We start from the raw sequence: 14,435 nt of genomic DNA, 5'->3' as shown, positions 1-14,435 counted from the left end.
TCATTTATCAATTTCTTTATGTTGATCTAATAAAAAAATAGCCTCCACATTGAACAGTTTTACAAAATAATTTCTAAATATATACTTGAAGAGAATGCAGTTCCAGATGAGACATCATTTTGATGATGGTGGTGATAAAGATTCTCTTTTGACTGTCCTCTTCAAGAACATCCGTCTAGTTGTGGATGTAGACCTTGGTTGGCTCTGTAGTCAGTTTTCCAAGCAGTTAAGAGTGATGTGGACACAATACTCTCTTGCATTTGTGCTCTTAGAAAACAAAAACCAGGAAATCTTTAGAACCATTTCTCTCGACAGTCTAGATGTCTTTGATCCTTGATGCTCAGCATCCGGCAGAATAATTTCTTCTGTTAAAATGCAAATTCCAAGATGTGTTGAGTTTGCGTGTACCCACTGCGCTCCAGCATCTCAGGAAGGAAAAGACCTGTGCTCTGGAAACTTAAGAATGGGCTGAGCAGTGTCCCCTGGAGCTCTGTCCTCTACACAGAGATGACTGATGTGTGCAGTTCTAATTACCATGTATTTGGAAGAGACAGGCAAGGGTGAGAATATGAAATTAGAAATAGCTCCTATCCTCTTGAAACATGTTATTTAAAGCCAGAGGGGAAAGACATTACTGTTCCAACTCCAGGATAATAATAGTGCAGTTCTGTGAAAGCCCAAAACTGGGGACTGGAACCATTGCTCTTGTTTACTCAACGATCCACTCGGCCTTCATGTTTTCATGTACAGATTCTGATTCCTGTTGTTTTCTCCTTTGGACAGAGCATCACGGTCCGCCATCAGGAACAAACTCGGCCCGGCAGAGCCCAGCACTACAGCACAGGTCCATGGCACAGGCACAGACCAACCACATACCTGGGGACAGGTGTGCCTATTCTCAGGTTTTGGGTTTTTTCTCATCTCCCTGCTTTTCACTATCCCTCTCCCAGGCAGTCGTGCACAACCAGATAACCAGGTGAAAGCGGCTGTGCACTTCATCCTCGCGGTCCCCACCCAGACTGTCTCCCCTTCCCAGTCTCCATCCCAGCCACCCTGACACCAGCAACTGTGCTTCTCTTGGAAACCACTTCAGTAGGGAAGGCCGGGCCCCACCTGAGTCAGTCTTCTTGCACTGCCTAAGACTGAGTGAGAATGCGTACATATATCTGTCCTGTTATTAAAAACATTAGTCACAAAAGAAAATCCAGCCTCTCCCCAGGCCTTGGGGCTTTGAGAGGTCCATTTCTCAGGGTCACAAGGTCACCATATCTGCTCCAGCCTGTTTTTTTGACTGTAACTTTCTTTGAGAGAGCAACTCTATCAGGACACCACTGAAGGAAGTGGGGCACAGGCGGTAAGCTACTCTGGAAAAATGAGCAGCATTTTCTCTGGCAATTCTGGCCCTAGAGATAGTCTGTCTGCAGCATCTTGTAAGGATGAGGATGGCAAGGCAAAGCTTCAAGGAAAGAGAAGTTGATCTGTTTTTCTTCCTAGACTGTTTTTCATTTCCTCGGGGTAGATTATGCCTTGGTTTCTCTCACAGAATTGCCCTAGAAGGTGAAATTGGGAAAGATGTCTGCAGTTCCTACAGACATTCGTGGTCTGACCACAAGCACCTCGCACAGCCTGACACGGCAGTGATTTCCGTTGTGGGAAGCCGGCACAATCAGGTAAACACAAACACCCTGCTGCTGAAATTTTGAGTTACTGTGTCACTGACATTGGTGTTTTTATTGCAAATCTGTTTGAATACATTTACTTCCAAAATTACTAATTTTAGAGAAAAAAAGAAAAAAAAAATAAGAGACAAAATTACTAATTTTTACAGAACTGCTAAAATGGTTGGAATTTACCATACAAGAGGGTGTAGAGATAAAACTTTACCCAGTAAAGGGAGAAATTTAAACCTAGACTAAATCTGTACAGGTACATGGTATTACAGCTAATTAAATAGGGGGAGCTTTGTGCTTATTGTTTAGGGAAATTTTTAAAAAATTAAAATTTTAAAAATTCTGTTCTCTAAATTGTCCTATTTCACATTGACCACCTAGAAGACTGCATAATCTTCTAATGAATTTATAAAAATTAAATAGCAGCCCAAACTAGCATTCCTTCCTTACGTCATAGAAATGCATATCAGGTGTAGTCATCATGTCTCTCGGCTATAAAAGCAGATTCTCTTCAAGATGTAGTAAAAGCAGTGCATAAGAGTGTCCTATCCTGCTTCTTTCCTGCAGAGCCTTGGGTGTTACCCAGTAGAGCTGGAGAGGGGCCCTCGGGGCTTTGGGTTCAGCCTCCGAGGAGGGAAAGAGTACAACATGGGGCTGTTCATCCTTCGCCTCGCTGAGGACGGCCCTGCCATCAAAGACGGCAGGATTCACGTGAGTCGGCTTCTTTGTGCAGGCTTTATTTCTGACTCTGGACTGGAAACTTTTAAGAATAATTGCTGTAGAGGGAACGCAGAAACCTCCGACATCTAAGAAAGGAGTTTTTCCTAGAAGCAGCCACATGCTACTGTTGTGCTTTTCTGGCCACCCAGGGTTTCTGAGTTTGATGGTTTCTTTGTGTGTCTGTTAGAAAAATTAGTTCTTGTTTAGTTAGCATACAAGGCCAATGGATTAATAAATCAAATACACTTCCATCTTATTAAAAGTCTTAAAGACAGCAGGATAAAAAAGATTCCAATTTCTTCCAAGACATAATAAGCTCAGGGAGTTTTTTCCACTTAGTTCCCTGAAGAGACAGAAAATTCTGGTCTGCCAACCTTTATTATTATTAGAAAGACCAGAATCCACATCAGTAATATTTTATCATAGGCTTTCTCAACGCTGCAACACCAGCATGTGTAAGGCACTGGAGACTAAATGGCTCAAAGATATGCATTTGTTTGTCCTCTGCATGTTAAAGAGGAATTTTACATAGAAAACTGTTGGCTTTAATGTTTAAAAACTAGTTAATTCACTAGTCATCACTAAAATTTTAAGTTCTAGACAGCCTCCCTCTTACTACCTACCCAAGAGAAGTTTGGGTTTCCTCTATCTGTCATTAGGAGGCACCAGGGGGGGAAAACCCTTTTTAATTGAGTAATAGTAAGACAAATTATTCTTAGCTCTAATAATCAGAAGAGGCTCGGGGGTGGGGGTGGGATGTACCTCAGCTGGTAGTGTGCTTGCATAGTATGACCTTGGGTTCAATTCCTAGCACCACATAAAAGCAGTGGCGCACACCTGTAATTTTCGCACTTGGAAGTAGAGACAGAGGGGTCGCAAGTTCAAGGTCATCCTCGGCTACCATAGGAGTTTGAGACCAGCATGGGCTACATGAGTAGACATTGTTTCAGAAACAAAAATATCTTCTGGGTGATTGCAGCTTTGCTTTTCCTCATTACCACTTCATACCCATCATTTGCTTCAAAACTAGTTTTGAGTATTTGCCTTAATCAAGACTTTAAGTCTGGTGTTAAATGAGTTGGTCAGAGTATGACATCAATCCTTCCTTAAAATGACCAGGCATATGCACAAGATCAGAGAGAGTGACTAACAAAGGTGCCTGAAGATAAGTACAGTTCAGGAAAGAGGCTGAAGAAATAACAATGGGTGAAATGAAGGAATGGCACTCTACGTAACAGGGAACTCTGTGGCTGAGTGATGTCATTATTTAGGATGTATACAGAGGAGTGGGAGGAAATGGGGTGAAGAAAGCATGGGTTAGAAGTATGGAGGTGCTGGGCAGTGAAAAGCCACAATAAGCTTTTGAGCAAAGATTTTTCAGAGCAGCATGCTGCTAAGAAGTGTCTACCTGCAGTGTACAAAAGGATGGAGAAGAGAAGTCACTCATGCATGAAGTGGTGGTATGAGAACTTGCCTGCTAATGATTTGGGTAGAAAGTAAAATGGAGGAGATCACTTTCCAGTGAAGGAAGGACCAGCTTAGGTGACTCATAAGTATCTGATCAGTGAGAGACAAGGGGACAAAGACAAGGCTGTGTGGGGGACCTCCTTGCTGTGAAAGATTTGTCACTCATATTGGTTTAATAAAACACTGATTGGCCAGTAGCCAAGCAGGAAGTATAGGCAGGGCGACCAGACTAGGAGAATTCTGGGAAGAGGAAAGGCTCAGTCTGCAGTCACCACCCAGACACAGAGGAAGCCAGATGAGGACTGCCTCACTGAGAAAAGGTACTAAGCCACCTAGCTAACACAGACAAGAATTATGGGTTAATTTAAATTGTAAGAGCTAGTTAATAATAAGGCTGAGCTAATAGGCCAAACAGTTTATAATTAATAGAATTCTCTGTGTGTTTTGTTGGGATTGAACAGCTGTGGGACTGGGCAGAACAGAACCTTTTGTCTATACCTATTCTTACCTGTGTGACCAAAAAAAAAAAAAAAAAAAAAACTCAGGTGAGAAAGAATTTGACAGTCAGCTGCTATAATTTTTTTTATCATATTAAATAGAGGTATCAGTTAGCTGTCCAAGTGTATTTCACAGGCCTTAGACAGTGACATGACCCACACAGACAGAAGCAAAGGGCAAGTGTTTGTGGTAGATTAAATCACTCAAAGAGTTTTAGAGAACAGCAGGCCATGGACATAACTCTGAGTGGGGCCTACAATTAGTGCACAAGAAAAGTAAAGCAATCAGGAAGGGCAGAAATACAAAATCACACACCAAAGCCTGAGGGTTTATTATAAGCCAGGAAGGCCAAATGCCATTGGGAGCATCTGATACAGAGTTGTTGAGGCTAGCCTGCTTGCTTTCTCACATAGTTCAACAGAGTGAAAAGAGCTCAGGTTTGAGAATCAACCTTTTTCCTACCATTTTGTCGCAATATAGCTTTAAGCAGCTTCTTTTTGAGCATCGGTTTCGGATCCATTGTGATATGCTTTAGAGTGCTCTTGATCCTCTCCCCCTCATGCTCTTCCTCTTTACCTCTCCTCTGCTGAGGTAGTTCACATTTCTTCTTTTTTGGTTTTTCAAGACAGGGTTTCCTGGCTGTTCTGGAACTTGCTTTGTAGACCAGGCTGACCTCAAACTCAGAGGTCTGCCTGCCTGCTTCCTGGTGCCACGATTAAAGATGTGCAGCACCACTGCCTGGCTCACATTTCTTCTTTTTAAAATGGTTCCAAATAGAGCCCTCTATCTACTAATTCCATCATACAGATGTAAGCCAAACAGGCCTTAAAAGCAGGTAATGTGTAGTTCTAAAAGATAGCAGAAATTGAAAGTCCCATGACCAAACCTACTTTTATTTAAAAAATAAACACTAGATTTTGAAAACAAAATTAGACTATTAACTGTTATATTCGGATCTGTTCTAATAAGAAAATGTCGGCTTTCAGAGAGGTCTCAACTAACACTCTCCGTGATGCCATGAAAGGACCTCCACCTCTCTTGCCTCCTTCCTCCCTTACTGGTCTCCATATAGCAGTTTGTACTCTGTGCCTTTGAGTCACAGTGTCTTCAGTACTTCATACAGTGCCTTGAATATTCAGTGGGTAATTCATAAACATTTTTCAAAAGCATGTCCTGGGTGAGTTTTTAAATCAAAATTAGTACTTTATAGATGCTTATAGATATCAAGAGGTTAGAATGGCTGGATACATCTGGATAACTAATCTTTAAAATTATCAAGTGTATGGATACGTGAGTGAGGGTGCACATGCCAAGGTGCATGGCAGAGGACAACTTGAGAGCATTGGAGTTGTTCTCCACCACGTGGACCCCAGTATTGAACTAAGTCTGTCCGTCTTAGCAGCAAATACTTCTACCCACTGAGCTACTGCGCCAGCTCCTAGATATTGAAATTTTTACAAAATGAAGATTTGTCCTCAGCTCTTATAACTGATTAGATAGGATTAGTGGTACAGCAATAATGTACTAGTATAATTCGGAAACCAAGAGAATGTTAGCTTAAGGGGGGGGAAGGTACTGCGTGTCAGCAGAGGATCTAGAAATATCTTGAGTCTGAAGCTGGTCCTTAAGTCCTGGGGTATGGTTCAATGTGTGTCTAGCATACCTGAGGCCTAAGTTTCTATCCCTAGCACTGCAAGCAAGGAAGTCAGACTCTCAGTTCCGTCTTCCAAGCAATGGTGTTGCCACTTATGCTACTGTTGGTCATGAGGTAAGTGGCAATACCTATACTTATCTCCTTGCTGAGATCGTCTGCGCTGGATTTCCTCAGGAGGCATATCATTTTTTTTTATTTTTTTTAATATTTATTTATTTATTTATTTATTTATTTATTTATTATGTATACAGCATTCCTTCCATGTATGGCTGCAGGCCCAAAGAGGGCACCAGACCCTATTACAGATGGTTGTGAGCCACCATATGGTTGCTGGGAATTGAACTCAGGACCTTTGGAAGAGCAGCCAGTGCTCTTAACCTCTGAGCCATCTCTCCAGCCCGGCATATCATTTCTTAATAGGTTGTGAGATAATGTAATCCATGTGTCAGACTTTGTGCTTTAGACAGTGAGTTTCTAAAGATTTAACACTTTATGTGTGGGGGTGTTTTGGCGGTATAGGTCTTTTGACCACATGCATTCAGTACCCTCAGGGGCCAGAAGAGGGCACCAGGTCCTCAGGGAGAACAGATGATTGTGTGCTGGGAACCAGCACTCCTCAGCTCTGAGCCTCTCTGCAGCCACAACTGCAACATCTCTTCTTTTTCTCCCTGCCTTTTGTTTTGGGTTTTTGTCTTTTGTTTTTTAAGTTTTAAAGCCTAGCTGTTTTACCAAGACTGGCTTTAGTTGACCACTGGAGTTGCTCCGTCTGCAGAAACTTGTCTTTTCCTTTTCTTCGTCTGCCTTTCATTTCTCTCTCCTTTCCCTTCTCCTCTCTTCTCATGATTTTTTTGGTAAAACTGGAGTTGAATGTTCAGCTTTTCAAAAATATTTTCAGGGGCTGGAGAGATGGCTCAGTGGTTAAGAGCACTGGCTGCTCTTCCAGAGGTCCTGAGTTCAATTCCCAGCAACCACATGGTGGCTCACAACCATCTGTACTGAGATCTCTGGCACCCTCCTCTGGCGTGCAGGCATACATCAAGGCAGAATGTTGTATACATAATAAATAAATCTTTAAAAAAAATATTTTCACCATTTTATTGACATTTTATAGCAATGTATAATCTCAGAAAAAAAAATAAATGTTCACCTGTCCTCCCAGAGGAGTGTTTTTCCCTTTGGTTTTAAATACAGAGCTCTCAGACAACACTTTCCCTTTCCTTCCCATTTTTATTTTAAAGTTAAAACGACACCTGCTGGCAAGTCTGTTCAATTACAAAAGTTTTTTTAAGATTTTATTTATATTAAAAAATACAGGTTTGTGGCCTAAGACAAAGAATGTCACTGAAACTGTGACATTCTTAAGATGAACTAATTAGTCTTCCTTTATTGTCAGAATTATTTATTCAGAGATATTTTGTTATCTATACTTCCTTGGGGAAATAATTTTTTAATCGTTTATCAAAGGAGCTTAATAGTGGCTTTTGTTCCACTTATTCTAGAAAATTGACTTTCTTACTGTTTTCTGTTCTGTAATTTTCATCTTACTTTGCTGTTTGAGTTCATTTCATGTGTTTGTCTTAGTCTGCTTGTTACCATAACTGAACACCTGAGTTTGGGGAATATATAAACTGTTAAACCTCTGGAGTCTGTAGAATCTTGTGTTAAGATGTCCTTGCTGGGGATGCTAGTTTTGAGACAGTAGGCATGCGATGGGGGGACAAAGAATGCCTAGGAGATAGGATCTCACTTTTAAACAAAGCTACTCCCCACTGATAATAATCTAGTTGCCTCCCAAGTTCCCACTCATCAGAACCCCAATATATGACTTAAGAGGTTAGGTTTTCAACATGTGAATTCTAGGCAATGTTTAAAGCATATTGTCAATTAAATTCACCAGCTGGTCATGTTTCATTTATTTATTTATTCTTTTTATTGAGCTATATATTTTTCTCCGCTTCCCTTCCTTCCTCCCCCCTTCCCTTCTCCCCTTTTCCATGATCCCCACACTCCCAATTTACTTAGATCTTGTCTTTTTCTACTTCCTATGTAGATTAGATGGTCATGTTTCTGATACCCTTCATACCTCCATTTATTCAAGAGTAAAACATGTTTTTTTCTCTTTGTAAATATACAACAATTTTATTTGTTCTATAGTTTATGATTATTTTTTCAGTGTGTAGATTTGGATATATTCAGTCACATCTTTATGCACTAACTTGAAGACTGGCACATATTTACAGGCGGCGTGTAACCATGTCTCATAGCACTCTCCCACAGCCCCACAAGACAGGTGAGGGAAATGAGACCCTGACCTAGGACAAGGTTAAAGCTGTGCATGGTGGGAACCACATAGCTGAAGGTCAGCTTCCTGTCAGGTCAGGCTGTATCTGTAGATTCATTTTTAATTTTTTTAAGTGTTTTGCTTGTATTTGCCTGCCTCACAGAGGCCAGAAAAAGTTAAATCCCCTGGAACTGGCGTTAAAGGCGGTTTTGAGCTGCCATGTGGGCGCTGGAAATTGAACCCAGTTTAACCACCATCTCTCCAGCCCATCAAATCTCGAGTCTGTTCTCTTACTACTACTTATGGATTATTTATGATCTTACCAATATCTGGAATATTTGGGTTTTTATTTTCAGTAATGTCTCATTGTTTGTTTTAAAATAAATACTCTGCTGCATGCCACCTTGATGTAGCTCTTAAATCACGCCACCATCTTTACTTGTGTTTTTACTGTTACATTTCCCCGTATGTTTTGTTTTCTTTTAAAATACATACTTCTGGTAAATGATACCAGCACTGTGGTTTCTTATTTAATCCTAGTTTTTTGTTTCCCAGAAAATTACTTTGTGTTTAAGTCACTATATACAGTCCAGTAATTGGTTTAAATAAGTGTTCATATACCTAAATAATGTATTCTCAAAGCTTTATAAACTGTAATCTCCAAGTATATCATTTAGCTAAGGCCTCACACATGTACAGGATATGCTGGCAGTCTCAGAAGCGCTTGTTATGAGCAGTCATCTGCCCAGCGTGTGTTTGAAAGACCTGTACAGCCATTTAGACGCTGCTTTACGCTCTTATTTAGGTTAATGTAGAAATGTCACCTTTTCCATTGTTTTAAGTTTTGGTAGAAAACTAGATTTTTTAAAAATTTCTTTATTTCCCAAGACTAGAGATCAGTGTCAGGGCCTCACACGTGTGGGAAAAATTGATCCTTGATACTGACTAGTAACAACATAAAGCTTTCCCATGTGAAATTTTTATAAAGTGGATAAAAATCATGCACTGTCTCTCCTCATTGCCATTATCTATCCACCCATCAGCTGTCACCAGAATTGCACTCTGCTAGGTTAAAGATTTCACAAGTAAGAATGACTTAGCAGGGTGAAGGGCTCTGTTGACAGTGTGGAAATGAAAAACTGCTGTTTCACACAGTTGTGAATGTTCCTTGTCCAGGTTGGTGACCAGATTGTTGAAATCAATGGCGAACCTACACAAGGCATCACACATACGCGAGCAATTGAGCTCATTCAGGCTGGTGGAAATAAAGTCCTCCTCCTTTTGAGGCCAGGAACTGGCTTGATACCTGACCATGGTAAGCAAAACAGCTAAACACTCATGCTGGGGAGGGCCCGACAGAAGGACAGGGATACCCCTTTGGAGGGCATGGACATCTTACTGGCTGACTCAGAAGTGACACCAGCACCACCAAAGAACATTACTATAATGCAAGTGATGATCCAAACAGTGTTGTTTGTTGAAATAGAATGGATGTCTTTATTTCATCTGAAAGCACTGAGTGCTTTTTGTAGAGAAATATGCCTGTAAGAAATGAGAACATTAGAAGCAAAAATTTCAAATGTCTTTAGAATAGCCTAGCTTTATTCCCTCCTTGGCTAATTACACATTGCCAATAAATGTTATTTTCTTAAAGTAAGATAAGTGTGTCAATGAATGCCAGAACTTTAGGATTTTTCTAGTCACTTATCAAATTAAGTTGCCATAGCCCCACTACCTGGGGACAGGGAGGTAAATCTGAGATCATGTCTGTACTCCTGCACTGATAGTAAATGCCCTTGGCTTTATTAGAGGTTTTGAACTGTCGCAGTGTTTTAAAACTCACTTTGAGATGCATGATCCTAGAACACCATTTTGTGCGTGTCTTCCCTACAGCCCCCGTCAGAGCTTCTGTAGGGCACATGTAGACATAAGCTCCTGCAGTCCCTTCCAGCTGTGTTCTCTGGCTGTGTTCCCTTCCACCATCTGCTCATACAGCACACGTGCCCATGACATCTGTGCTAACTGTGCTGGTTTGTTTTCACATAGTCCTAGGCTTTTTCTCTTCCTTCTTCAGGTTTGGCTCCTTCCGGTCTGTGCTCCTACGTGAAACCTGAGCAACATTAAGGCTTTCAGGGCTTTTCTTGGTCTTTCCTTAAAAAGACTTGGTAAATTTGCATGTCTTTTAAATCACTTCTTTTTCTTTTTAATTAAAATGATGCTATTAATAAATACATCTACTCCTGTCTTCTGCACTTTTTCAGTCTCCTTTTGACATTAAATTGGACAGCTTAACAAGAAAAGTATTTATAGTGCCCATAAACCTCATTTGGGTTACTATGGTCTGGTCTTTTTCACTAGTGATTTTGGCAAATCCTTAACTTAAACAGTAATAATAGCTAAGTTAGTAAGTTTCTTGGACTAGCTACTTTGGTCCAGTTTTATTATTTGTATCTTATTTGGATTTATGAATAATTTATAAATCATATATTACATCTTACAGTACATAAATGAAACAATTATAACATAATCTACCTTTCATGTATGAGCAGATATCTACAAGCATCTGCCTTTATAAAGAGTGACGTAAACATGTATAAGCAATGTAACATACTCCTCCTTGGGCTGTGTAACCAGTTACATACATGGCTGTCAAAGTTCAAAATTCACTGTTCCTGTTTATAATTGTTGAATGTAACTGTGTTTTACTCAATCACTTTTTAGGTGATTGGGATATTAATAGTCCTTCATCTTCCAATGTCATTTATGATGAACAGCCACTTCTCCCATCTTCACATTCTGCTTCCATGGTTGAAGAGTCTAATGTGCCAGTAACCGCAGACTCTCTGGTTAGAGTTCAGATATGTGAAAAGGCAGAAGAACTACAGGACACTGTACCAGAAAAGAAAAGCACTTTAAATGGAAGCCAGCCTGAAACGAAGCATCAGATTGTTTTCCAGAAAAATGTGAGTAAGAAGGGTCCACCCAATAGTTATGGGCATGAGAAGAGTCTACTAAAAGGAGAAAATGGTGTCACACGAAGGGGTAGATCTGCTAGTCCCAAAAAGTCAGCCAATCGACATTCAGACGAACATGCGGAAAAGTTTGCCAGGCCCCTAAAAAGTGACCCCAAAGGAAAATCTAGAGATCGGTCACTCAGCCCTAGGAAAGGAGAGACTAAAGGTCAGATCACCACTAAGGCAGGCTCTGGACAAGATCTCTGCAGAAAAGGCAGGGGACGCTCTTCTAGTCCCAAGAAGCAGCAAAAGATTGGAGGCAGCAGCCCATCAAACACTGAGAGCAAATTACCAGAGGTTGGGAGCCAAAGAGCAGCAGGCCATATTTTCAACAGTACTGAACAGCTCCCAGATGGTAAAGAAAAGTCAGGTGTCATCAAGAAAGATCTGAAGCAGAGTCAACTGGGTAAAAACAGAACGAGGTCTCCAGAGAAAAAGGGCCATAAAATTGATGAAACATCTCTTTCATCGAAAAAGACTAACAACACTGCTAGCAGGGCGGTGTGTGAGAAGGAGAAAGGAAAGAAGCCAACCGCAGGAGAAAACGTCCAGATCTCAGCCAAGAAGCTCAAGCAGGAACCTGAAGAGAAGGTGATGTTAAATAAATCAGGAGATGACAAACAGAAAGATCCAGAGGCCACTGACAAATGCAAGGAGCGTGCAGGGAGCACACCTGAAAACAGCTCTCCAGTCAAAAAAGCACCCATCACTCCAGGGCCCTGGAGGGTGCCACGTGCAAATAAAATCACAGGCACCGTTGGCATGACTGATAAACAGCTGTGACCTTTTGTATAATTCAAAGAAAATTTAAGTTGTTATCTTTTACTATAACACAGCATTCTCTTAAAAGGGAGAGATGTGTTTTTTCCCCAGAAAGTCTTCAATATCTAATTGGAGCATCAAGTTAGCCAGGCTGCATGAAGGGCATCTGAGATTGCTAAGTCCCACCTGGCCCTTGCTGGCTGCCCTTCCTCATGTTCAGGAAGGAGCTGCACCCATGGGCTCCTCTGCTACGCCCTGCTCAGGCCACCCGCTCAGCAATGACATGATCTTAGCAGTGTGGTCACAGCTCACTTTGTATTCGTGCCAAGTTATCTACTGTATCATGTCTGTTCTATCCTTCCCATTCTGATATTTCCAGTCATCAAACAGTTCAGTTTGGCTTGAAGATATTTTCAATAGCATGTTGCATGTTTACAGAGAGAAATATTTGAGTCCTTGCAGAGGAAGAAATTGTTAGCTGATCATTAAAGTTGGCACTTGGCCTCTTCTCACAGCTTCTGCCCGTCTACTTTTAAAGTGCAACTAAGAAACATCACTATGTTACAGGAAAGGTCAAATATTAAAGATGCTTTTTTATGGCTAAGGTGTTTCAAGTAACTACTGAAGATATTCCTTACAATTGAATGCTCAAAATGAGAAAGACTTAAGTAAGCAACAGAATGAACAAACTCCTGCCATGTTAGCCAACCCTAATGTAGTTAAGAGTGTCTCAGACCACCTGCTGCCGTGAGAGAAGTGCAGAAACATGTAGAAATACCATTTCTCTTCAAAGAAAAATTACTATATCTGGATATCTTGACTATTAATCATTAGTCTCTAATACATTATTGGAAAGCCAAAATATATAGATCATTGTGAGAGACTTAGTCATGAAGCCAGTGCTACAGCCAGACGAAGTACCAGCTCCCGTGGCATAGAGAAGCTCAGGTGGGGGCAGATACATGAGTTTTAAGAATTTAGAAGCAGAGCCTGCATTGGGTTTCTGCAGCAAGTCAAGACTAATACAGTATAGACTGTGTGGTGGAACTTTAATTTTTAGCTAATTAACTAAAAACAGGAAAAGCTTTCAGAGTTCTTTTCTAAAATCTAAGAAAAACTGTTTGCTGAAAGTTGGAGACAATTTTTAACCTCATGCAATAGCACAGGATGTTAGTTAGGTTCCCTGAAACAGCATTCAGAAGCATCTATAAATACAGACATTTCTCAGACCAAAACTGTCTACTTATGGAGTATTTGAACGCTCATTCTGTTACCCCGTGAGTCTGACAAACTCCACTGTGACCAACTGTACTGACCCCTGTAGGAAACACATGCTTCCACCCAGAACTATATCTACCCATCTATGATATATACTTGAATAGAGCAAAATTAGGAGGCTTGATAAATGCTAAGAATTTAATAACACAGAAATGATTTATTTTCCCTATATTCCACAATTAGTGACACAAATCCTATTTTTATTGTTAACTGTGACATAACTTTGATGTCATATGTTGTCAGTCTAATGTGGCTCTTCCTAAGTAACCTGTCACTGTATTGATTATATACTGACTTAGCCATGTGGTCTTGGAATGCTGAGCAAATATGGATGTCCTGGCTGTAAATGTTTATATATGTACAGTACCTTTATATATACACTTGAGGTTCTGATTAGAGAAAGATCTGTAAATCGCTCGTTATTTTTTATATAGATATTAAAAAAGAAAAAATTTATGTCCTGCTTTTTTTTTTTTAAACTGTCAGCATCACTTAACATTGCTGTTTGCGGACCTTAGTTCCCATCATGATCTGAGTCATAAGAGTCTTAAAATCGGAAAGACATAATAATGTGTCTTTGCCTGTACTGAATTTCATATGTGAATGAAAGCCTTAAGTTGTATACCATTATTTCATTGCAAAGACATTTTTTAATGCCCCCTTTCTCCACTACTAGAGAAGACATTTCATCTTAGGAATTCATTTATAGTGGAATAACAGTACTGACCACTTACCACAAGTTCACAGAATTCCATGGTGATTCACGTTATTTAAAAACATTTTATTTATTTTAAACTTATTTTTAGAATTAAGTATCTGGATTTGATTTCATTTCACTTCATTTGTGTGTTAAATCCTACCTCAAAACTCTGGTTTATTAATACTCTTCAGGAGAAAAATTCCTATAATTGCATGATCTCACACTAAAAATAAAATCTAGTTCTATTTCCAGACCCACGTGGAAATAATGGAAATGTGTCAGAGCAAAAGCTGCTCAAGCAGTTGCTATGACGTTCTGTGAAGACTGTTACCAGGCAGGGCTGCTGCGGTCCCACAGCACTGCCTTCTGGCAGCTCCAGCACCTTAGCTAA

The 14,435-nt window shown here is 40.3% G+C and overlaps 1 protein-coding gene across 2 annotated transcripts in view; it reads left to right on the top strand.

Moving 5' to 3' along the window:
• Magi3 (membrane associated guanylate kinase, WW and PDZ domain containing 3) overlaps nt 1-13,801 on the top strand; it is a 200,779-nt gene extending 186,978 nt beyond the window's left edge. Inside the window, exons 17-22 of one of the 2 annotated variants that reach the window (XM_005369758.3) lie at nt 784-886; nt 1,544-1,670; nt 2,238-2,381; nt 9,467-9,605; nt 10,365-10,455; nt 11,012-11,511. In XM_005369758.3, the coding sequence (XP_005369815.1) occupies nt 784-886; nt 1,544-1,670; nt 2,238-2,381; nt 9,467-9,605; nt 10,365-10,414 (563 nt within the window). In that variant the 3' untranslated portion in view covers nt 10,415-10,455; nt 11,012-11,511. Of the gene's footprint in view, nt 1-783; nt 887-1,543; nt 1,671-2,237; nt 2,382-9,466; nt 9,606-10,364; nt 10,456-11,011 lie in introns of both variants that reach the window. The other variant, XM_005369757.3, reaches the window with a different exon arrangement.
• The last annotated feature ends 634 nt before the right edge of the window (nt 13,802-14,435 follow it).

This window comes from Microtus ochrogaster, unplaced genomic scaffold (assembly GCF_000317375.1).
Source record: "Microtus ochrogaster isolate Prairie Vole_2 unplaced genomic scaffold, MicOch1.0 UNK60, whole genome shotgun sequence".
Classification (NCBI taxonomy): domain Eukaryota; kingdom Metazoa; phylum Chordata; class Mammalia; order Rodentia; family Cricetidae; genus Microtus; species Microtus ochrogaster.
Note: the sequence above shows the minus strand (reverse complement) of the source record. Positions and strands in the feature narration are given on the sequence as shown.